This window comes from Megalops cyprinoides, chromosome 11 (genome assembly GCF_013368585.1).
Source record: "Megalops cyprinoides isolate fMegCyp1 chromosome 11, fMegCyp1.pri, whole genome shotgun sequence".
Taxonomy (NCBI): domain Eukaryota; kingdom Metazoa; phylum Chordata; class Actinopteri; order Elopiformes; family Megalopidae; genus Megalops; species Megalops cyprinoides.
In genome coordinates this window covers 23,690,237-23,716,322 of record NC_050593.1, presented here as the reverse complement: position 1 = coordinate 23,716,322, position 26,086 = coordinate 23,690,237, and the positions used below count along the sequence as shown (strand labels likewise).

At 44.4% G+C, this 26,086-nt stretch overlaps 1 protein-coding gene across 1 annotated transcript in view; it reads right to left on the bottom strand.

The window, feature by feature from the left end:
- The window catches only part of pcca (propionyl-CoA carboxylase subunit alpha), a 123,533-nt gene that overhangs the window by 542 nt on the left and 96,905 nt on the right, over nt 1-26,086 (bottom strand). The window contains exons 23-24 of the mRNA XM_036541260.1: nt 8,699-8,839; nt 233-310 (exon numbers count right to left, since the gene is read on the bottom strand). Of these exons, the coding sequence (XP_036397153.1) occupies nt 233-310; nt 8,699-8,839 (219 nt within the window). The remainder of the gene's footprint in view (nt 1-232; nt 311-8,698; nt 8,840-26,086) is intronic.

The window sequence follows — 26,086 nt, the reverse complement described above, 5'->3', positions numbered from 1 at the left end:
GTCAATGATCTCAATAACAACGGGGGTTAGGAGCAGAATAAATACAAAGCTTTCGGATGCATAGTTCGGAAATGCAAAAGAAAAAAAAACATTTTGAAATACTGTATTTATAATTCAGAACCTGAATTACACCCCTGAAATAAAATCAGCAAGATAAAAAATATTTTTGAAGTAAAAAAAAACAACAATATCTAAAAAATATCCAAACAGCTTGCACAGGAACCAAGCTCACCTTGGCTGTTTTAGCAGCAGTCATGCTGTTCTGCATCTTCATAGCTTCGATAACACAGATCTCTTGACCCTCAGCCACCTACAGCAGAATGTGCAAAAACACTGGGTTTCATCACAAGGATAGCTCTTAAAAATGGAAAACACTAACAAGACACTTGCAAGGGTTTTGGTCTGAAATCAATGGCCGGTAATTCCAGCCACACTGGTTTGGGAAGAGCTAAAGTTACATACTCTTTATTAAATGACTGAAGAAGTAATAGTAATTTAGTATTAGTATCTTTCTTGCAAAAACAAATCCATCATATGGACTCCCGTTGTGAAGAAGAGCAGAAATGACGTTTTTTCCACCTAGACAGAAGACCATCAAGCGCAAACTGCTCTGGGATTTGTATTAGTTCCACATTTCAGTCTTCAGATGACTCGACACAGAATCCTGTTTTGCAGCTGAAACATCCCCAGACAAAGCCATAATCAACCGGACAGGATGCCTTCAGTGTTAGTCCTATAAAATGGTCTCAACCCAACACCCCCCCCCCCACTCCCTCGTCTGTTTGATAAAACTAATGGGTTCTGATGTACCTCTCCAACTACCAATCTAATTGATGTAAATTTCGCTGATTTACAAACCAGTATCTTTTCATCCAGCCTGCTGCATCCTCTCCTCTGACAAGGGGTCAGAGGTCATGTTCACGTCTGATTATTAGCCTGGCGCTCATTAGGGTTGACACCCCCACCAGCTCGCTCAGTGGAGCACACGGCTCCTTTCATCCGTTTGTCTGGTATTTTAAGGAGGGCCGACTGTCACAGCGCTTTCCGCCGCCGTTTCCAGACTTCTAGACTTCTCCCGCCCGTGATTAATGCCTAGTGATGGCAAATGAAACGGCCGGTGAGCCCAGCTGCTTGTTCTCGGTTTACAGAATTACAATAATGAAAGTACAGTACTGCGAGCTCCGAATTCCTCGCTCTGAACTGGCACATCTTCAAATGACATATCTTAGCAAGAGATTTTTTTTTTGAAAGATGTTTGATGTACAAAGATTTCCACCTCAAACAGTCAAACAATCGGACAACAGGCAATGCTGTCATTTCTCAATATGCGAGTATGAGAAATTAATATTAAAATCCTTGAGGTTCAGTGAAGAATATGCTTATTTACACATGCTGTACAAAACAAAGTTCACGTAAAACAATTTGAATTTTTAAACGGCTGGGTTATTATTGCATCCTTTGTTTTTCTTTTGCTGTGGGGGGGGAAAGGGAGAAAATCATTCTTGCTTGGGACCCCTCTGAGCTGTTTTGCAAAACAAAATGAAGCGGCTCGATCTTATTGAAAAATATAGTGCACTGAGACGGAAATTTATTAACTGGCACCAGTTAATGTGTGCATTATTCATTTCTGGTGAGCATGAAAAATGATTTAAAGGGGTCTGAAATTGCAGACGCAAAGGCTGAGTGCACAGTGCCTGGCTCCTCGGGTTCATCCTTTAGAGAGGCGGAGGAGTGTGGTCCCGTCGCTGGACGGGGCTTACAGTAACAGCTGTGCCCCTCTCACAAGGGGGTGGGCACTTCGCTGGGCTGTGGTCTGCTCCGAACAGATGGAAAAATACATCAGTGATCTCCCAGCACGTACTGTCACTGTTATTAAAGATACAATATCTTCTACGTTGGGAAGAGAAAGGGGGAAAAAAAACACTCTGAAAAGTGCCTCTGTTGTTTGTTTAGTAAAAACAACATCGGGGCTTTGGTGCTGGTTGTGCCACCGCATCTGTCGGGAGAGACGCCGGCCGTTGCCGGGATCTGGACACGTTTCTTCCTCTTTGTCTCCGAGCTTTTTTAACCCTTTTTTCCCTCAGCTCTCCTCTCTCCAGCTCTGTGAGGGAGGCGCAGGAAACAGTGCCAGTGGCATATGGCTTTCCACTGCGCTAAACATCCATACAAAAGACAGGTTCATCAGTCATCTCGGAGGCCGGACGAGGGGAAAATTTGAGGCCCTGATGGCTGGTATTTAGAGCTTACCCCGCTGCTGGTACATTACCACAGAAACACGAGTTCCCGGGCCCACATGACATTAGAAACTGCAGACCGTGAAATACGTCCGCCAGGTTATACCCAATCATAAATAAGCTATTTAAGCCCTCCACGAGGAACCCTGGGTCAGGCCTGCGCAGGCCAATTAATGCACAGCATCTGCCATATAGAGGCCGTCCATGAAGAACTTCCAAATGATTTGGGCAATTAAAGAAAAAACGTTTCCTGCCCGTTCAAATGTTTCATTGCTAGAGTAGGCACCAAATCGGTTTGCAGATTAGAACAAATGAAGCCATTCTTCGGGGATCTTTTTTATTTACTTCTATGGCGAACGCCTCCCTTTGTTCTTCCCCTTGGCCCAGTGTTTTTCTGCCAAATTTAACAGAAGGCTCAGAGGGTAACAGGGGTCCACCCCGGCATCACCTTCTGCTGCAGAGCAGCTACCCAAGAAAGACAATCACTCTGAACCCTGCTGTCTGCTCCACAAAGTGAAAATCCTTTAATTAGGCTTTTTTTATGCTGCATTTTCCTTCAGGATTGCTAGATCATAAAAAAGCAATTAGACCTTCAAGCTTGAGTTTAATTCATTTTCCACCACTCCTCTTCGGAAAAGACGAGAAATTCCACATCAATTTCTTGGGTGAACGTTCCAATTTTTAAGGCATTCTTAACAGGCATTGGGGGGGGGGGGGGCTGGTGCAGCTGGCTGGAGGACAGTTTGCATGCTCATTTGTGTCTGTGTTTCACAGCTTAAAGGAGTGAGGATCAGACAGCATATCAGCTGGATGCAGGAATAATAAGTGACGAGGCATTAACTTAATATTTCAGTCTAATGTGTAATCAGGACGAGTAGAACAAAATGACACAAAATAACTGATACATCAAACCTATCTGAGGCTTAGAGTGCAGTGTCTGCAATACATTTGGCTGTGCAGCTATTTAAATAGTTAAAATTGGCTCAAAAGTGTATAAAGGACTCCGTTCAACTCTTTGGGAGACTGCAGTTACTAGTGTTACCTGTAGAGGCAGTGCTGCCCACAAAACTGCAGCCACGAAACGCTCATAGCATTTCTCTTTCAAAACCACAGTGTCCTTTCTCAAAAAAAAAAAAACAAAAACAAAAAAAAAACTAACAGTAGTCTCCTCAGACTTTAATTATTAAAATATGTGGATTATAAATGACGTCTTAGATATGTGATGTGGCGTATACTGGATTTTACCGTAGTGTATTAATTTTCACAAAAAACAGACATCAGCCCACTATAAGAGAGAAACTCAGAATGGGGAAAAATGTTCATCTCAGAAAATACCTTGTTGTTGAATCATGCAGTCTCACTCTTTCTACTGCCCAGAGAAGCCTATGACTCACTGTCTCTAAATGCAGAAATATGTTCAAGTAAATATTCCAATCTAAGACAGAAACTGCTCTTTTATGTGAATGTTCACTTTAATTTTTCAGATTTTTCACTTTTATTGCCTAAAAATGTAATGGATTAAATCGTAACATGACTGCACTGTAAATTGCCACATTACTGTATACTTACTAGCTTAGTATATGTTTACAAAGGTATTGGGGATATGAAATTGCTATTTCTAAAAATTCCATTAAAAATATACAAATATCACAATTGAGGACAAAATTCCCTATGAAACTGGGAAACTGAAATCTCAGGCGAATGCCTCATGTTTTAATAACATATCCCTAAATTGTCTTCCAAAACCACAGGGAATAACTGAGCTTTTTACTAAAGATAACAAATTGTTCAGTTAAGTACAACAAATAGTACTATAACAGTTTTGCCTTAATCACACTGTTCACGTTTTTCTTTGATTGGAAATGAAGCTACATATGGAATGGAAAATGAAAAAAAGCAGAATTCAGAAATCATACAAAGCTCTATCTTAAAAATGACAATGGTAACTTGGGACAAACATAATCAATCAAATTATCAAAACAATAATCATCATCATCTTTTGATAATAATAATGATAAGAAGAAGAAGCCATTTCCATCAATACATAGACTCATGAGGGGAATATTTTACTATGCTGAACATCTACTCATAGAGTATCAGGAAATGGGAAAACAGCTGTGAATCGCTTCAACAATAACAGTATGCAACCAAATAAACAATTTCCCTTTGAAAAGGCAGCCAAACTTGACTGAATGTGCTGAAATTAATCTGAGAACATAGAGGGTTTCATTTAAATCTCACTGCTGTTTCAATTACTAATGATGGCTAATTATTGCTGATAGAAAGCCTCAATGTTCTCGCATTCAAAAGCAGAAACTAAAACTAATTTTCTAAATTAGTATTTTTTTTCACTACAACAGCATCTGTTACTCATAGATCTGAAAGAAAGAACAGCTTGCATTTTTAGATATGAAAAGAATGAAAATTTACCGCAGTAGGCCCTGAAGGCATCAAATCCGGCGCAGGTTAACCATCTGAATCTACCACATTTCAGTCCCAATATTTCCCCAAGTCTTTCAGTTATTCTATGCGCAATATTATTATAGATCTTTCTTGTGGTTTTATTAATGGTGTTACACTAGCTGTTTGACTGTAATATGAACAGTTGCTGATTGTTAACATATTCTTGTTTGCTCATTGATGTTACATGAAGGTAGATTTAAGAGTGTGTTCTCTTTTTACATTACTCATTAGTTTAGCCTTTCTATCAAAAAAATTGAAAGTTTTGACATCAAATTACAATGGGAATCAACCACAACCTTTTTAAAAAGGTCAACTAAATATAAATAACACATGTTTATGTATTTGAAGAAACCTTTCTTAAAACAAATGTAAAAATATCAAATGATATAATAATGTATATTATCTTATTTTAAGAAACAATAAATACACTGTCATGCAATTGAATTTACTGTAAATTGCTTTTGTTTGTGTTAGTACAGTAACTTTTTCCCCTATGTTTGCAGTTTTTGAAATATGTTCTGCTTTGTTACCCAATAACCAAGTGTAATGACAGTTCCTTTCAGCTCATAGTTCCTCTGCTGATTTCACCAGTATCAGGTCATAATTAGGAGGAAACTGGATGACCACAACATGTTTTTTTCCCATGGAATGCCAAGCATTATCAGCCAAGCGCCTAACGGTCTGCGACTGCCGTACGCTGTTCCTCCCGGCACAGCCCATACATTGTAAATGAGATCAGTTCATGCCCTCAACTGTGAATCCCAGCCCAGGAGAGAGAGACAGTGGTGGCTGAGCACACAGACACACACTCAGATGCATATTCATACACACACACTCCCACACAGACAGATAAGCAGGCACACTCACACAGACAGACAGACGGACGGACAGACAGACACAGAGGCTGTGACCTGTTCAGCCATTAATACTGTTTTTTAAATTTTTTGTTTGACACAATGTTACCAGTCATCCTACCACACAAGCACGTTTGCATTTTAGTGACTAGTGTCTTCACTAAATTCATTCATTTGCATCAGACCTTAGAGGCTTCCAGGCACAATTATGCACACAACTGGGGACTTTCTATAAAACTTGCTTTAGCCTTGACAAGTTCCAACACACTGCGGCAGTAGTTCTCTCAGAAGCCTGCCGATCATTTAAGCAGCACTCTGTCTGAACTTCAGCTGTGTTTCCACCAGCTTTTCTGCTTCATAGACACCATTTGTGATCATTTTTTTAGTCATATGGACATGACAACTATACTGAATACAACTAAACCCCCACAAAATAATTTCAGCCAAACTGAGGTGAACATCTGGCACAGACATTCAGAATCATTCACTCTTTTAAATACCATCATAAGGGCAAGACCTGCATGCTGGTACCTTCAAAACTAGTGTTTTAAAGTGATATGCTTAGCAATTATTGTTATATACTGTTTTATAATCCAAACTTGAAGCTAAAAAAAGAAAATAAAAATGTCAGCACAGGGGAGACTTGTATCGTTTCCTTTGTTTGACAATTCTCCTAGAGAACACTAAACAAACTGATAGTGTGACAGGTATTTTTCCATTATTGTACAGTGTCAAAACCGTAGAATAACGAATAATCAAAATATGTGTAAAAACAGGAAAAGGAAGGCACCGTCAAAGGTCACCGTCGCGCTGGCTCGCCGGTGACGAAACGTGGGGCAAGAGTTACTGCTTCTGCGTCGTTTTCACAGCCCATTAAATTATTAACTAGAAAAGGTGGCAAACACAAAGGCCCTTTAGGAGGAGAAGCCCAGACGTGGCGATCAAACCTTGTAATCAAGGAAACATTACAAGCTGCTGTCGGGCCGAGGCGGGCTTCAGAGACTCGGGCTGAACTCCAGGGCGAAGCGGGCACTGATAGGTTGGCAGGACGCGTAATCTTCCCGCACCTCTTTAACCAAGATAGACGAAAACCACCCTATCTCCATTTGAATTCATGAGGTTTGTGCGGGAGAGAGAGGAAGGATTTAACTTAAACCCCTTTCAATGTGCTAAATGTGTTTTTGTAATCAAAGCCCTACAATTAACGCTGACAAGCCCGGGTCACCGGAGCACAGCTTAACTGGTCTAATGTTCGGCTTCTGAAAGCACACACGGCACACAGCTGAAGGAGGAACAGAAGGAGTGAGGGAAAGAGAGAGAGACAGACAGAATATGAAAAAGAGAGTGTTCTTAAAGAACAAGCTGGACGGCCTCCCAGTCAATCCCTTGTGGCTTTCTACACTTTACAGACCATCTATTCTCCACATACAAATTGCTACATTGACTTAGGAAGCACTTCTGCTGCACTCTGCTGCAGATTGTTGATGTAAATTCCCTGCTAAATTTTTATTCTTATATTATTAATAACATGCGCAAGTTATGAATACACTTAATTAAAATCACTCAAAAATGAGTGAGAAGCGAAGTAAACTGAAATGTCAGAAATATAATGGAAATTGTAACTTGCATTATATAATTGTTCTGTAAGTTTAAATTAATAATTTATTTAATTAATTGTGTCATAAATCCCATCAAATTAAAAGCAGAAAATATCACAATTATTACTATTACTATTAACAACAAAGTAATAATAATAATAATAATAATAACAATAATACACTGAAAGACATATATATCTATAAATATTAAAATATAAAAGCATACCATTTTTAAGGTTGACTTCATTTACTGGAAAAATTCACCTTCAACTTTTTCTTGCGTATAAATGTATCTTGGTAAAGGATTCCTAACTCTGTAACTCTGTAATTGAAGGGCCTGAATTATTCAAGCTAAATTTGGTAATAACCATCTGTTTTGTCCAGCCCTCATCCTGCACAGATTTGAAGGCGTTTTGTTCAATGGGAAACAGGGAGAAGGAGAAGGAGAACCACAAGCCTTTCTTTCATTGTTTGGTTGTGCTATTATCCACCCTTTAAACTTTCCAAATTGCTACTGGTCTGTGAACACATGCACAAATTACTGATAATTTCCTTTAACAGTGAGTGAAAGGCTACCCCAGTCTTTAAACACTCATTTAAGCACAAGTTTTCCAGAGTGAAAGGCAGAATTCAGGTAAATTTAAGCAAAGTTGACACAGCCTTTTAAAGAGTGCACTGCCGCTTCACAGCAACTCAGCCATGAAATTATAATGGATCTCTTTCAACGAGCGACGTCGTTAGGAACGCTCAAGAGCGTTATTCATGGACTCTCATCTGGTTTTGTACTTTTGCTGCCGTTTGAACAACTTGAAGGGGTTTGATGGACTACACTGACGAGAGTTTACTGACAGAAAAGGATGTAAAAGTGCAGAGCTGCGCAAAAACCCGCAGTGGATCCCCCTCTGAACACCGAAACCTTAACACACTTTGGGACTGTGAGGATGAATGTAGCCTTACATTGGAACGGATATAGAAGATATTTCAGTTTGTAACTGGGGAGCAGGGGGTACTGTACGGAACAGTACTACTGTTCTTGTTCAAAGAAATATTAAAAAAATCATTATAAAATAAATACATGAAAATAAATCACAAGACATACAAACATACTATAAATACAAAGACTGAAATATTAGGTATTATATCTAAACAATACGGAATATTAAGAAGTGTTTTGTTGAAAACCGTTTCACCAATATACTAAATTCACTTACAAAATACTAATTACCACACTGCAATAAGCAACACTATGAAACTGTAAAAATAAGGAACTGCAAAATCAATAACGCTTTATAAAAAGTGAATAAAACAAAATCTTGGAAATGAACATTTGGGTTTCTGCGTAACAGCAGCAGTTCTACCCGCACAATGAGCCCAGGCTGGGTGACAGGCAGCTCGTTCGGTGGGAGTTTGCGGGCATCACTCGCGCACGGAGGCGAGGGGAGTGAGAGAGAGAGAGAGAGAGAGAGTGAGAGAGAGCCCCACACCTCAGCGCCGGGCCCGCACGCTCCCTCCTCACCGCGGCGGGCCCGTGTTCTGCCTGCGTTCTTACCGTGTCTCCGGGCTTGACAGACACTGCCACCACAGAGCCGGGCATGGGGGAGCGCAAGATGCTGCTGGTGTCTTCCGGAACCTTCTCGGGCATGTGCTTGCTCAGCGCGGCCGCCAGCTTACTCAGCACCCGCACTTTATACTGGACACCAGAGAGAGAGGAGACATACGGGGACACCAGTTAGGCCACGCTCTGTCACTAAAAAACACATTTTACCACCCATCTTTATGCATATTACCCAATACATTTTTTACATTACATGTATGCACCAGACAAGTTCTTGTCTGTCAGTGTTCCGTATGAGGCATGAAAACCTCGCAAATGGGAAGCACTCATTTTTCCTTCTCTTTTCCTCTCTTTGAAATGTGCTAAATTACAGAAAGATTTCCACTTGCCATTCTGACACATCCTAACATTTCTGCGTCAGTTCCTTCTTAAAGTTGAAGGAAAAGGCAGTTATGATCAATACACACACTTATTGATTTTGTTTTGAACACACTGTAAATGCAGCAGTCAGGCAATGGTGTGATTTAAGTGAGAAAAAAAGTCATGCACACATAAACATACAGTACATCAGTGCAACAACTAACAGCTCAAGTAACAGAAAAATTAACGAGGCAAATACTGAGTATCCATTACAGTTTTTTTTGTATTTGCTGAAGTTTTGCTAAAATTCCAGTAGATGGCAACACATCTCTGGTTTTAACTCATTTATTTGTTTATTTATTTGACTAACCAGCACATACAAAATAAAATGACAACTTAGGAAGAAAAGAGTAGGTAAGTGTTGTGAATTATTCAGACAAAGACTGCCTCCACTATTTGTGGCGAGGAAAGATCAAAGCACCAAAATAACGTTTTTTTTTTTTTTTTACCGATCACGTGGTGGGGCTGAGGGAAATGCTAGAGACAATTATTGCAGGGGACATGGACTACCTGAAATCTCTGCACATCGACAGTATTACATAAGGAGGTAGGTTTACTACAGACTCCCAGACTGCTTAAACTTACTATTACTACCACACCCATCAGCACACTATATTTAGCATCAGTGGTAAAAAGGAGAATAAAGTGAATGATACAACACCCTCCCTTCCCCCCTCCCATAAGAGGGGATTTTACGGAGACTTTTCTGTTTTTTTTTTTTCCCAGAGAGAGAATCAGTATGAGCTCCAACACAGATATGACTGTCACATCAAAAGGACTCTGGTACAACGTTTCCGCTTGCCTTGGTAAACAACTTAATATTTGATACACGCAGATCTCTCCGCACGTTTGTTTTTGCCCGGGTGGCAATTGGAGAGGACGTTACTTTGCAATTGGAGCATGCAAGTGTTGCAGGAATTAGCTGAGGAGGTAATACAGGACATAAAAGTCACTTGTTCATATGAACATCGACTAAACTACAGCTGTCAGGAGGAAGGTAATCCTTCCTTTAATTAAAAAAATATGCTCCCCACAGTAAACTAACAAAGACGGCGCAGAAACAGCGTTAAGGGACTGAACGTATATTATTATGGAGGACAGGTCCATTTCTCGTGTTAAAGGGGTTAGTGTCTGAGAAGTACTGTGTATAAATAAAGAAAAAGGGCCTCATCACATGTGGCATATTCATTCGGAGCTCAAATAAACGTACTTGGGTGTTGCAGTGCGTACGGATTTGCAAAATGGCTGAGGGCTCGTGCCAAAAACACTGGAAGGGTGGGAAAAAGCGCGCTGGAGGAGTGAAGCGGCGAGATGGGCTGAGCGGCACAGTTGGGACCTCAGCAATTAGAATAGTCACTTATGATCACAGTCTCGCTGAAATACGGCACTACGGGACACAACCAAATTAGAATGCCGCATTACTCCATCAGGCCCTGCCGGGGTCCCGCTATACCGGGCCTCCTCCCGCTGCAAGACGGCGTTTGACGCAGCCCCGACAGGAATACAGCGCCGCGCTGGCGGGGGGAGGCGGGCCTCATTAGAATGCCGCGAATGCTAGCGGGACCCGAGGCTGTGGTGGGCTGCTGGTGGGAGGGGCTTTTCCGTGCACCGAACAGGGACACCTAGAACCCAACACAAGCGCCCGTGCTCTGCCAAACCCCACACAGCCAGCGCCATACCGGAGGCTTCGACTTAATACCCTCCCTGCCTTCAATTCTACTCGACAGCTAGATGCAAGACACTGTGCTAAATTCGAGTGTCTATCCTGGTAGATGATTGTGAGTCTCTGATGATCCGGTTATGTTTTTGAAACGTGCATCCACACATCGTGGGGCATGTCTATTCAATGAATGTACCTACAGTAAACAATTTAGCAAAATACAGTTTGTGCTTGTTTCTTTTATCTGTGGCCCCAGAAGAGGCCTCATTTCCCTACATTTACATGAATCCAGATGAAATGCAGAACTTAAGGGACACGTTCATAACCCAGAAGATCTGAAATATCTGCAGAAACGGGAAATGGGATGCAAATGTTCTGTTACATGAAGTGAACAGCTTCCTAACTTTAGGGACATGGTAAACAGGCTAGGCACTGCTCTGAAAAAAGACAACACGGGCTTAGGTTTTGATACATTAAGAACAGGAAACCAACATCTGCATGAAGACGGCAGCTAACTTCAAAGGAGTTTAAAACAAGCCTTCAATTAACTGTAATTCTTTCTAATTTAATACTTGGGTACGTTTCCTCCGCGTGCCATTATTTTAACTGTATTTTAATTGATGTCTTGAGCGTCCACGCTACATATGCTTTTCAAATCGCTACAGTTGTCTGCTGTGTTGGACCCATCTGGACTGGGGGCTTAGCGAGGGATCCTTTGCGCTCCACCTCCAGGCGCAAGGAACAGCGGCTGACAGCGACGCGCCCGCCGACGCAACCCGCAGCCGGGCCCGCGTGTCGCACGACGTCGTTTGGCGGAATCCATCATCTGGTTGGCAGACTCCCTGATAAACAGGCCGGTCCCTGGGGACGGCAGGGCCGAGGGAGACGCTGAAGTCTACCCGGCAGCTGGGTTTGAATCTGAAGAGCGGGGACGATGCAGATGTGCGGCTGAAAGCAACAGAAGGCATCGCTGCGCGTCCTGTTTGTTTTTCCACCTCTCCTGGAGGTAAAAAAAAAAAAAGAGGGCTCTTGATCTAAGCTCAGAGCGCACAGTTAGCTTTTGTTCGTGGATGAATCCCGGCGGTGGTTTTTGGGGGTGGGGGGAGATCCGGTGACCAAATGTGGCGTGAGGGTGGTCACCCCAGCCCCTTCAACCCCCGCCCCGAGCACATGCTGTTACCCAACGCTCCACAGGCAGTCGTCATGGCAGCCAGCACGCTAGCTTGGAGCGTCAAAAGGAGAGATCATACACAATCACAAAAAAAGTCCAGCCACAAAGCAAATCAGATAATAAAATGAAATGAATCAACTTCTGCTTTTTCTGCTTCAGAGTCTAGGGAGTCATTTTTTTCCCTCCTCATGGAATATTCTGACGCAGAATGGTTTCCATGTCACAAAGCGGGAAAGGATGACGTGAAACAGAGAAGATAAAAGATTTTAATGTCCAGTCACAGCCCTCAAGGTGTTTCTTATGCTATCACTGAAAGTGGACAGTGAGTCCCCTCTTGAACAAACACAGAGGAGACCCTTCCCCAGACTTGAATGCCACAGAAAGATAGTGCTTGCTGTTCCTAAATCCAGCACTGAGTGAGATTAAATCCTCAACAGCAATGCAGAAGCTAAGTGTAAAAGCCCTGTAGTAGACTACAATGGTGATAAATTGAATACCCGAGGATGACTCTTGCATATAGAGTCTTCATGGCTCACCTGGGTCCAAGCAGTACTTCTGTTTGATCTACTCATGTTTTCTCATACGAGTACAAACATATATCTACATCATGTCTTTATACAGTCTGCCTTCATATCACACAGGTACTTAATAGCTTGTTCAATTACCATTTAAAGTACACGTTCATATATCATATTTAACACCATACCATCAGTTAAAAGCAGTTTCCCACATAAAGAATGCCTATGTTGAACAAACACTCAGAGACCAGCTGAAAAATTCACCTCGTGTTCCAGCCAGGAACCTTCACCCCTCTCTAAGGACAGAGTTTGTGTTTCTTTGGGAACCGTGTTCTGGTACGGGCCGACGCTTCCAAATAAATAAATATTACTCTCCTATCAAAACAAATGAGCATGAGGCGCGGCACACGGTACATCTGCAGTCACTGGAGCAGCCTGTTAGCATAATGCTCTGACAACTCCATCAGCCAAGTCTCAAGGTAGCTGTCAATCAGGACGCATCATTGAATCCAACAGCACTCCAAGGACTTTCTCTCCCAGCAAAGCGCATGACAGCACGGCTACAGCTCTATTTATGGATGCGCCCAGTTGTGTTTGCAATGTGGCCGTAATTACGAAACGGGGAAGAGGAGGAGGAGGAGGAGGAGGAGGAGGAGGAGGAGGAGAGGGATAGACAGCGACGCGTTGGTACGTTTATATTCCACGCGCCCGTTGAGCGCGGCCCCGCTCTGCCGTGCCACTGGGCCGAGCCACAAAAAGCTCTCGATCGTTCACTCCCCCTTTGGAGAGCGGCCGCTTCGTTTGCCGCCTGCTGTAATTAGATTAACGTTGCAGTGGCGGACAAAGCAGGCCCACTTCACATCGGACGGCACGTGAATTAGAGACAAACACTTATTTCAATTCCAGGCAGAGAAAGCAGTGGCTGGGGTATTTAGCATACCCTTTATGGTGGAATGAGATGTTAATTGTGTGCCATTACCTCTAAACTGCTTGCTTGTTGTATTAATCACTGTGCTAATTGATGCAGGGATAGAAACGTAGCCACGGGCAAGAAGGCGGCGGAATGAGAGCGGAAGATGGCGGATAAAGGATTATCGGGTAAACCATATGGAGACGGCGCCTCTCTGTGCCCACCAGCGCCAAGTCTCGTCACGAAAAAAAAAGAACTGCATTTTAAACTTGAGAGGGAGATGCTTTAAAGTGGCGGCAGAGTGTGAAGGCACAAACCAGAGGCGGCATGTGCGCTTGACACCTTGCGTTTTGCTAACACATCGGAGAGAGGAGGGGGCGATCAAAAGAAATAATGAGGGGGGGGAAGGTTCTGAAGATTAGCACACCACTGGTTTTCCCTGAGACTCTCCAGAGGAATAAAAGCCCATGAGAAAGCACCCATGGTCCTGCTTCTCTGGCCTGGTCGTTCTGCAGACAGGTGTGCATCTGTGTGTGTGGCTTTGAGACAGAAGACGCCAGAGTGGGTGTGACCCTACGTGTGCATATGTGTGATGAGGGCCAGCCAGAGAAAGGGGGGGAAAAAAGGGAGGGGGGTGCGGAGATGGGAGGGAGAGCAGTGCCCCTCTGTCACCTTGTGAGACAGACCGCGCAATGGGGCACCCAGCCCTGGGGGCATCCACGGCCACCCACCACAGTGGGACCCAGGCTGCAGCACCCAGATACTCCCGGGCCCGCAGCGGGGGTCCCTGATGGCTGGCTGGGGGGCCTTCCTTTCATCACAGTGTGAGCACCCAGGGCCCAGCAATCCCAGCAAGCTTGGCGTCCGACAGAGAGCAAACGTTTCAGCCTATCGTCTTCTGCTCCGCTGCCCATTTGTGAAAGGGTAAAACAAAAGTGCCCCTAAATCAGAGACAATGCAGGCCCGTGTGCCATGGTTGCTGTTGGGTGTGGCACATGCCGGATGGAGTGGAGGTGGGACAGGGAATCTCCCCAGCGACAATCACAGCTCCTGTCCATGACAAAAAGTTGACTTTTCCTAAAGCTGATTCTCTTGTCAGTATTCATTTATTCAAATTGTGTAATTTGAGATCACAGGCATATGCTCAAGACAGAAACATTAACATATATTCTAAGCGCATTTGAAAGGCTAATGGTTTGAAATCCTGCCATGAATGTTTCTCTAAGAACTTTATACTGGTGTCCCCGAGTGCGCTGGGCCCAAGGTGCAGTATATGACCGTACAGGCAGTGCATACACTGTATCCGCTCAAAACTCTGCAAGCTGTCAGTGCAGATGTTCACCGGAAAAGTTTAATTCGTGTTGTACGCGCTACAACTGGAGTTTTCACGCAAACTATTCAGTTTTTCATCTCATAATTTAGAATTTCATGTTCAAATTCTAAAAAATTTCAACAAATTCAGCTGTATCTATGCCTGCAACAAAAGCCTTTTTCTAGAGATGAAGTGCTGCTTCCCAAACGATTGGACAGGTTGACTCGTGGCACTGGTTTTCAGACACGCAGGTGGCGGTGAAAGCTTGCCTGACTTGTCTTTCAGATTTCTCTTTGTTCCCCCGCAATCGCTCTGAATTCAGTGCTGTTGATGATAATAACAGTGTTAGGTATCCATTGATTTGCCGTGGCCCCTTGTTGTGACTTCGCTCCAGAAGACATGCGTCCCCTTGCTTTAATTAAGGGGCTGTAAAAGTCCCCTCTTCGTTCTCCATTTGACGCCGTTGCTCTGGTACAGACGGGTGTTTCCACAGCTGTGAATGCCCTCAACCGCCGCACTAGGGTTGTTCTGAAAGACCACATGCATTTCGTCGATTTTTGGCTGTCCAGCAACATTGCCATGACACACCCAGAACACAGTTTGAAAAATGGGGAAACTGTGAAAGAAATGGAAAACATTGACAGGAGAGCCCAGAAAGCTGAGCTTCACTAATGTTGGGCCTGCGAACCCCTAAATTCCTCTTCTGCAATTTTCACTGTCTGTGATTAATCCCCGGAGAGCCTCCATCAAAAGCTTTGTTTTCCTGCTGTACCCAACACAGAACGTCGATGTTACACAACGTTCCCATTCTGCATGTAAGGAGCTGGTGATTGCAAAAAATTATTTCATGGAAAAAAAGCATGCTAAGAAAACAAAACAAAAACAAGAAAGAAAAGAGTAGTGGGCTGGCCTTTCAAAGTGCCCGTGACAAAAGCATGGCTGTCAAGAGCACTATTCTGCACGTTTTTCCCCAACCATTTCTCCTAATCCGCGGGAGCCTAATTACTAAAGCACTGCTGCCCAGATTCAATCAGAGAGAGTGAAATGACACACTCTTTTGTCCCTTCCTCATATCACACATGATGCACTGTCATTCTTCTTGCCACCGACCCCAGTGCGGTAAATCTCTGCCTGCCATCTGTCACCGGCGCGGCTCAGAGTGTGGGAGACTGGACGAGACAGGGGCCATTATTCTGCCAGTCATGGTCTGTGCACATATTTCATGCTCCCTCTCAGACTTCCTGTGGCAACTGTTACCATTTTACGAAGTTGGAAGACTTTGATGATCATTCAAGCCTTGTTAGGTTGTGACCCCATATGACCACTGCCAACACACTTCATACCCCCCACTCCCCTGTAAAAGAAAAAAAAATCTGATGATTGCACACATCCAAGTTCTCTCAGGCATTATGCTCACCAGACATGTGACCACTTCATGGCAACTTCCATCTTACATTTCACAAAGGTCTATTTATACCGTGAGATATTTACTGGAGCAATCAGGGTAAGCACTATGGTCAGCAGTGTACCAACAGGAACTCAACCCTGCAACCTTTTATTACACGTTAAGATCTATAATCACTACAACACACTGCCTCCTGAAAATACGGTATTGAAGAATCAGAACTGCTGTAAAATAACAAAGAAACACACCATAAACAGTTGGTCCAACACATAATTCTGTGTGGAATCGGCATATTTCCATGGGAGCTACACCACTCAATGAGCAGTAGATCCATCACTGTCCACCAAACCTGCAGCTATACGGTGCATTATTGCTGCCCACAACCAAACCTCCCCGATCAAACATCAGCCATCTAGTCCCAAGACCGCAGGCAAACACTACACAAATGAAGCCCATGAGACTGTCCATGAGGACCAGACTGCAAGCAGGACCAGGATAAGAGGGCATGGGAACCTTGAGTGTTGCTGTACTGATGATCATGCCCCGCAGGACTCGCAGGCAGGCCGTGCTGCAGCCGCAGAATGGCTAATGCTACCTACAGCACAGGAGTCCAAGGTGGATGCTAATCAGGGCTTGGCACACCAGCTGCGAGCCTGCAAGGCCTCCTGAAGGTGTGAGATGATGACCTGGATGGAGCCGTGCAGACCTATAAAATCAGCCCTTCTCTGAATGGGGCCAGGCAGCGGGGGGCAGGTCTAGCCAAGTGACCTATGGATGGCATTGACGTGCGTGTGTGTGTGTGTGTGTGTGTGTGTGTGTGTGTGTGTGTGTGTGTGTGTGTGTGTGTGGTTGTGTGTGTGTGTGTGTGCGCGCACGTGTGTGTGTATGTTGGTGGGGGGTTTCTTAGATTTAAAGTTTAAAGGTTTAAAGTTCTTATCTTTATAGTTTAAACTTTACTAAATTATCATCAGAGGATGTTTGGTCATAAATTGTACCATTGTAGCCATTGCAATACAGACAAATACAGACAAATAAAAAAATAAGCCACATGCCATGCTATGGTTAGACAATCACCTAGTAAAACCAATGCCTGCTATCAAAATGTTATAGCTAACAATGGCAACATACAATAAAGCATAACTTTGACATGATCATGTTAGGAAAAAAAATGGTCATATGGTCTATATCAATGGTTTACACTTTCTGAGGAAGAGCAGAGCACCCACCTTTCTGGAAAAAAAGAAAGATCTAGTTTTTGCAATGCAAAACAGACTTCATAGGCAGTCCCAAAGGTTTTTATAAGATGTTTTCTGTCATATAATTAAAAGGGTTTAGCACGTATGAAAATTTGCAAGGCACAGCAAGGCAGTAAAAGGTGGGGGACACTAAGCAAAGGCATTTCTTGTGCATGACATGACCAGAATGTACTGAGGTTTAACATGGTCATGGCACCCAATGTGCACCTTTTCTTATTTATTTAACTTTTCAACCTCAGTCCCAGCATCAGGTGGACACTGTGACCTTTACCACAGTAAACATTTTTAGAAGCCCTTCACTTGTGAAGATTACATCATCTTCTGCTCCCCTCAGGGGCTATATTTAGTGTGGGATACCCCTCTGACAATTAGGAGAAGGGAAGGTGGAAGTTCTACCATAAAACCAATCAGGGAAAACACCACGGGGCTCATAAATCTCAGATTTTGGGGGGCACTGGGAGGTCTGGGAAGTTCCCATTTCCCAGTTATTCTTCTCAGGAAACCCTGAACTCGCCTGCTGAACCCAGGTCATGTGTGGTCACGACCTCCAAGGGACCACGGTGCATCTGAAACCATGGCAACCTGGAGCCCATACAAACAAACTCGAAACAACAAAAAGTATATGTTTAGAACAGGGCGGCTCAACGTTCTGGCCCTGGATTGTAACATTCCACTAAGCCACACTTTAACTAAACTGGTAGGTAAATGTTGCAGGGCCAATAGCCACTCTGCCAGGTACTTTTTCATAAATAAATAAATTATTTTGGCTTGTGAAAATCCAACTGGCTGACGGGTGACTACCACCTGGGCTGGTGGACTAACACGTTCATTTCAGACCCTGTATTTTGAAATTGAAGGCAGTCCTTCCAAGCCTGCAACTGTTGAGCATTTGGAAAGAGCTGTATGAACTGCATTCTTCTAGGACTGAATATGGGTACCCTTAATCCAGACACTGATAAGACAGAACAGTCACAGGTGATGTCTTCAAAACATTCTACCACCACATACTGTTCCGGTGCAGCTTACCACAGCAATCATGCAGTGCAACATACCACACTCAGAGCAAATCTTAGTCACCTCATTTATTTTTCTAAAAAAATACATATTTCAAATATTGTGTTTAATGACTAAAGAAATTTGAAGCTAACAGGGGAAGTAAAACTACAAGTAACACTATGACCTGAGCATACCGCAGTTACTTGACAGTAAAAGACATACAAATACCTAAACCACCATGTTATAAAAAGTTGTTAGCAAGGCAGGCTTTCTTACCAGCAAGGGGTATAACAGCTAAGCACACTCATTCGGACAATATCAAACATACGAAATACTTCAAAAGAAATCAATTAAACACAGCTGCCAGGGTGCCTGGCAAACTTATCCATAGTGAAGACGTATCCCAGTTTCCTGGAATGCTGAATTTAATTGACAAGCTGACAGTATCGCTGTGTCCCGAGGAACAGATTATAAAAGTTCAGAGGAAAGCATGAGGCGGTTTCATTGCTATTCTCTGGGGCAACCAGAGAAGCTTCGCTGTGGCCAGGAGCCTTCTGAATGTAAAAAAAAATCACTAGTGGAAACATTAAGAGACAAAACAACCTGCCACACACTCCAGAATGAAGGATGAGCCATCATATCTAACACACACACGCTTTGCTCCTGTTCTCTTTCACATAGGGAATAATCAGCATTTGCAGATGCCTCTAAGCCTTGAAATGTTTGTACCACTTCCCTTTATTGCGCTAATTTGTACACCCCATTCTATTAACGGTTTTTTGGTGTACAGTCACACGGTCTCATGCTTCCACTGACTGCATGAATTTTCCGGTGACACTGGGATGTGAAATTATTGCGGAGATGATTTTTCCTATCAGTAGAAAAGGGGAGAGCCTGTGGGAGAAACCCAGAGGGCCTTGTGCCCTCATCTCCAGGATGCTGTGGAGCTGGAGTGGGGGCCAAACCATATTGGCAATGTGGGAGCGCACTGCCAGTCTGCTCATAGGTGCTGTGTGACGCGGAGACGTCTCTGCTGGGATGCCAAGCCTCTGTTCTGTGCAGTGCCCTGGTGCCAGGAGAAGCAGACTTCAGCAGAGGGGTCCTGGGCTTCTTCCAGAAATCCAGAGGACCAGCGAGATGCCAAGAAGCGGCTGTCAAGGAGGGGTGGGCGTGTGGGGAAGGGGAGAAGGGGAGACTGACGGGCACACGAGTGCCACTACTGAGGCATCAGCGTGGGTGACAGGAATCGAGGGCCCGCTTAGCATCCAGGCGAGGCCTCCCTTCTCACGTCCCTGACCCCCGCGCTGCTCTCCCTCTTGCCCACTTGGCTCCAAGCCTACGCTGAAGGCCCAGCTTGCTAACAAAGCTGAGCAGCGCCAGACATGTCACAACAACAGCCCTCCCAAATAGGACACTATGGGGGGGAGGGGGGACAGGTAAGCAGCATTTTCTTGCTTTTTTGGCAAATGGAAACAGGCCCCTGGGGAGTTGGACAGACTGGTCTCAGAGAGGGGAGACAGAGAAGCTTTATAGTGTTAATATACACCAGACCACACAAGTGAACGGGCTGAATGGCTCCTAATCATCAGCTGTCACCCATTTTGAAACAACATGTCACCCCGTGCTGGACAAGATTGACAGCTTCAACACTGCAGAGTTCACACCAGTCAATTTCAGGTGCTGTGCCCTATCTCCAGCTGTCTGTCTTTATGACACAGATACAAATTATGCAGTGGATTGTGGGCCACAGCCACTGTACAGCTAAAAATATAACCAAAATGTAACTTAGGATGTAGTTCAAAAGGCTTTATTTTTCCACTGAAGATGGAATTTTTTACAGGCGTGAATATGCCACCGCCCTGATATTATGTGTCGCCTGAGACAAATATCCCACTGCCATAAAAGTTGAAAAATGATCATCCTCTTTTATGACTTCTGTTCCGGTTTTAGTTCCTAACATCCCATGTAGGGCCATGCCAAATGTGCCCAGAAATAAGACGGGGCCTCCCCACCGTCTTCGAAATTGCCCGCCTAGGAGACTGGCACACGCCACCGCGTGCGCAAAGCCTTGCCGGATTACAGCGCTACACAACGTCTCATAATGGGGGCAAAAAAAGCTGGCTTGCGCGTTTTCTGCTTCCACAGCCTTGACGTCCGCGGCGCGCCGTAACACGCTGACACGCTGTAGTTACTACATAAACAGTGCCAGGCAGCTCAGGAGACTCGGCAGCTCTCCCTGTCTCCCGAATCAGCAAGCAGCAGTAATTAATGAGAACCATCACCCTGGCGTTCGGAGCATGGGAAAGGCAGACCACGTTTAAAGTAATTAAGGGGAAGAGGGGGACGGGGCGGAAGACGGACGGCGGGACGGCCTTGCGGGCTTGCAGGGGTGGCTGACAATGGTGCAGGTGTAGAGGTGCATTCTGGATGGATCCAGCCTGACAGGTGACCACAAACTGCCTTAACAAGCAGGTAATTATGCCACAAAGGTAATTTACTGAACTAAGTGCTACTTTCCCCAAGCCCAATGGGGAGACTACGTACAATTAAGCGTGGCGGCCGCACAATGGAACATGTGTGCCATTCACCCGGTAGGAGTGGCAGGCTGGTGAGAGGCCGCTGAAGATTAACCAGGAGACAAAGCATGACAAGAGATGCGTGGAGGTGTCATTCTGAGAGAACGTGTGCTGTGGACAGCCCCAGAAGTGAAATCAAAGGAGTAGAGAAAGACTGCAAAGACACATCACCTCTTTAAAGCTGTTTAGAACAGCACTGCTGATACCATTCTGGGATTTTTATTCTGTGCTAAAATGGCCACATACGTCACAAAACAACTGTATTAGTTAAACTCTTTGTGGAAGGAGCTGCTCTGTGCTTACTCAATGGCTTTGGCAAATTGAAGATCACAGAATGAGGCACTTATCAGACACTGTTCAGAAAAGCGAGTCTTCTTTCACACTGCAACGTTGTCATAAATGTTCCCAAGAGTGATGCCGTCTTAATTACCAGTGTAAAGAGTGTTTAATCTCTGACCTGCTCCACGTTCTCTCATTCCTTCCCTCTCTAAAGCACCACCACACCGCTCTGAATCTCGTTCACTCTATGCGGGCCCCTGCGGACTCTAGTGGACCTATAGGGTGCAATTAGAACATGCTAAATGAAGTAGACCACATTGTTTCATTTTGCCGTCTTAACCCTCCACCCACATTTTGTAATTAACATCAACAAATTATATGCTATGGATCGTCAAGGGGAAAAAAATGTTGGGAATTAAATTTATCTGTGGCTGCAGGAAAAGAGGAGCGAGTAAGAAGGTCTCCCTTATTTTTGAGCAGTGACGGGCCAACACGGTGTGGTGCACCCTGTGACCCGGCGCATCGTTTGCAGGGCGTACGCACCAGGGAGTGTGAGTCCGCTACTGTAGGGCCAGTCAATCAGGCCTGCCAACACTGCCTGGAAGCACCCAGAGCCATTAAAGCGGCAGCCTCAGCTACACAAACAAAGCCTGTCCACCTGAGACGGCAGGGGACAGGATGCGGGGCTACTTATAGCAGCTCTGAGCCGGGCCAACAAGAATGGCAGGAAGGCCGCTTGAGACGCGGCCACGCCGAGGCTTTGAACTGCGCCGTTTCTAAACTATCCCGGCACTCGGGCCGAGAATCTTTGAAGGCAGGTTATCCTCCGCGCCCGCGTGTCCTGTTGTGAACCTATTGTTTCCTCTCTCTCTTTGCTTTTATTTTGCGTTGAAACTGACACTCGGGATTGTCGTCGGGGCTGGCAAGCAAGCAGGCAGTACTTGAGCAGCATCTTCGCCTGGTGGCAGCGCACACTGCGTTACAGTTGGCCGTGACGCTGTGGAGTCCCCTACAGGACGACCCCCTGGCTCTATTCCCGTTTCCTGAAAGCGTGACCTTGAGGGTTACATTCTATGTATCTGGTCAATGAGCCCATCAATCAAACCTGACTGTTCTCTGAAACGTCACTAGCAGTTCACCTCACAGCTGCATTGATTTTATAAAAACACACACTAACCCAAATTATCTTGGGCGAAAAAGGAAAGTAGCAATATAGGAAAAATGGACACATACCAATACCATAATAAATGCTTTCATCATCTTACAACTAACCATGAAGATATATCTTACATGTATAACTAACTGGATTCTGAAATGAATTATGTGTTCTGGCCAATCAGTATGTAAAAATTACGCGTATGGGAATGTGCTAATCTGAATATACACCAGGTGCATACCACTTCAATTGCCTTCACAGGACTGACTTATAAATGTTTATCTGACCAAACACTCATTTTGAGTATTGCCTGCTCCCAAAAGCTCCTATGTGGGATCACACATACAGTACATTTCACGGATCATGTTTGAAAATGACCAGAGCAGCTGCACTGTCCTGAAGGGACTCTCATCAGTTCACAAACTGAATGAAGGAAATGCATTTTGGCTGCGCTTCGTGTGCCCAGCTGACCCTAACTTCTGTACCATCTGCATCTTTCTCTTAGAAAACTACCCTGAAAAGACAGCTCCTTGACAAATGTTTTTCATACATTTCCATTGACCGAGGGCATAGCTGTATTCTTCAGCAGTTGACTGAAGTCAACTCCCACTTGTCATATAAACAAGTCATACACTGGTGAAGGGGTCAAACAGATTTGAGTAACTGGTGACACAACATGAGAAAACTCTTGTGTATTATGTCCGAAAATCACCTTTCACATTTTTTTCCTGGTCAAAGATAGAAGAGACTGGTGTTCACTTTGAAAAGGCAAAGTGATTGCTGTGGCTAATGCTTCATGTTTAACAGACAAGAGCAAACCTTCTCTGCTGACAAAGAGATTTGCAGACAATAATTAACTGTCTTGAGCATGAGAGCCGCAGCTCCCTGCTAAAAAAAAAAAGCTAATTTTGCAGAAGAACCAATCTGCACATTTAGCAACCATCAAATTACCCTTTCCTTTGAAAATTGTCATGGATATGAAAGTGAGCTGGGGACCTAGCACGGTGGAAATGCTCTACCACATTCATTTAATCACGTGCTTCATACCATTAGAGCTGGCCTCCGTGGCAGTTCTGCACTGTGGCCTGGCTGGTCAGTGTTACAGTGTCTTAAATGAGTGTGCCACTCCGTTTTCATCATTGCCTCACGCTGTCACTGGCGCCTGCGAGATGGGCCACTCCGGGCAGGGGCAAGGGACAAAGTGCTGACCCGCCTTGGGGTCCAGCCATGGCACACGACGCCAGTGTAGGGCATGGATCGGGACCTTGCCCCCCCTGTGACGCGTCATGGAAACCCACGGCGAAAAAGCGCACAGGCAGTCCATGTGACGGGTCTGACTCAGGTCACTCCCGTTGTGAGCACCCTGGGTGACAGTGGCGCCCGAAGGACCTCTGCTGCTGGGGGCTGTGACCCAATCCGCATTGTGTACGGTATGTGCGTGACAGGGAGGCCAACCTGTGTCAGCTGGTTAGCCGCAACCCTACAGCTCCATGCAGGGTGTTCGGAGGGTAGACTCCAGCACAAGCACACACACACATAGTGCAGAGTCTGTGTGCTTAGCCCTAGGCTATGCAAACCCACGGAGGTCCTCCATAACATTATTAAAGGCTTGAAGCTCCTCCACTTTTCGCTATCACACTGGCTGCAGATTCACTCCAATTACTGCGCTTTCCCCCTTTGTGTTGTTTTAACCAGGTTCACGTAAATACAACATGAATGGATGTTACTGTATATTGCCACAATCTTGCCTAATATACCCTGGAGTAAGGTACTTAACCTTAATTTCCTCAGTAAATATCCAGCTGCAAAACTGGATAAAATGCAAAAACCTAAGCCATGTAAGTTGCCCTGGATACGGGCCTCTGCTAAGCAAATAAATAATGACATGCAATTTAACGTGGTCTTCTAGGTCTATAAAGATTAAAAAGCAGTTAGCCTCACTGTCTTGGATGCGCATGTGTCCCCAGTTGTTGACTGTGTTTCTTAGCGGGTTGTCTGCTGTCTGATTGCTGATGGGGAGACCACACTGTGAGGGTAAATAAGGACTGTCCTCCTTCCTCTGTTATGCTATTTAGCCTAATCAAGCATTTGGTCATTCTTGAACACACTGGTTTACAGTACAAGAAAATGCTGCTATTTTTGCACACTGATACATTGCAAAATATTGTGCACATGCATATATCTTACACTTTTTTGTACATCTAAATACTGTCTGGAGCATAAAGTTTTGAAATACTGAAACACCAGCTTTGTGTCAAGCCATCCACTTCGCATATGTTCCATTTTTTCTGGAAACAGCCCTATGCGCCCTTTAAAGAGTTTCGCACTTTCATTGAGCGCCTTCAAGACCAGAGGGCCATATCCTGCAGGTAGAGCGAGGGGTGATCCCCATACATGGACCAGTCACTGCACTCCTGTCCAAATAAACACTGGAGTGTCCGCAGTGAGAGAACATTAACCCCCCGACCCCTGTGAGGAGCGATATTCTTAGCGCACTGCTCATCCCGGCCCGCTCTGCACAGGCTCGGCTTGCAAAAGAGTGCGGAGCTGCACGTCAGCCTGCCAGGGCAGGAAATCCCTCAGCTTTCCCGAGCGTCGCAACACAATGCCACCGCAAACATGAGAGAGAGAGAGAGACGCGGAGATGCTAACACAGACAATGTAGCTTCCTACATCATTCTCTTCATCAAATGAAAAGCAAAATAAACAGCAACTGTTAAGAAGCTGAAGATTAAATAATAATAAAATTGCCATCTCTTATTGTACCACTACTGCTACAACCCCATAACTGCTGTGGACATTGGGGCATGATCACCGTTGAATATTGGACCATATGGCTCCACACCTGGTTTTGCCCTAATACTGGAGTCTCGGAGAAGTTTGTTCCTGTTAGTCCATCTCTTTCTCTCTGCTCCTTCTTCCTCCTGCTCCAAAGATCTCTTCCTGCTGTATAGGAAATTGGGGATGTTTATCTATATTTATATTCCAATGATTAATAATTGTGGTTTCCACAAGCAGACAGGGAACTCCCAGACAGTGTGTTAAACGATATTCAACAGTGAGTCGGTACCTAACATTACAGCAGCCACTGTTCTGTCACTCCCCCAGGTATCACAAATGATAAGAGCATTAGGCAGGATTAAACCAAATGCTAATCTTACTCATAACACAAACCTTTCCTTGACGTACACCGACGCCTCTGATAATTCTTATCTTTCAAGGTCTTATTAGTCTTTTGATAACACTTTTTCCAACAGTTAAGGGCAACTAATCACATCAATCAATTAATCTACTTACAGAGCCCTCTAAGAGCATGACAATCTCTAAAGGGACTGCCGCAGTTTAAAACCCAAGAATGCCAGAAAAATACACTGTTCTCCCTTAGTTCAGGACTTAGCAGTGCAGGATTTAATAACAGAACTATACATAACAATAACTTGGCTTTCATATCAACATGTCGGAGGAAGCCCATTAGCAAAATGAACTTTCTCTTTTATGCTGACGGTGAGTAGTTCAGAATATTGACCTTCCTGCACAGTGTGAGTTACCCAAAAAAGACTCGGGCAGCCTGAACAAAATTAACGGAACTGCTTTAGCATTAATCGCTTTCATGTGAGGAAGACCGTTTGGCCAAAGTCAATATCAAAGTGCAGGACCGGTAGGTGTAGTACATTTGTGATCACATGGTTTATGGGGAGATTTCTATACAAACAAAGCTGTTCT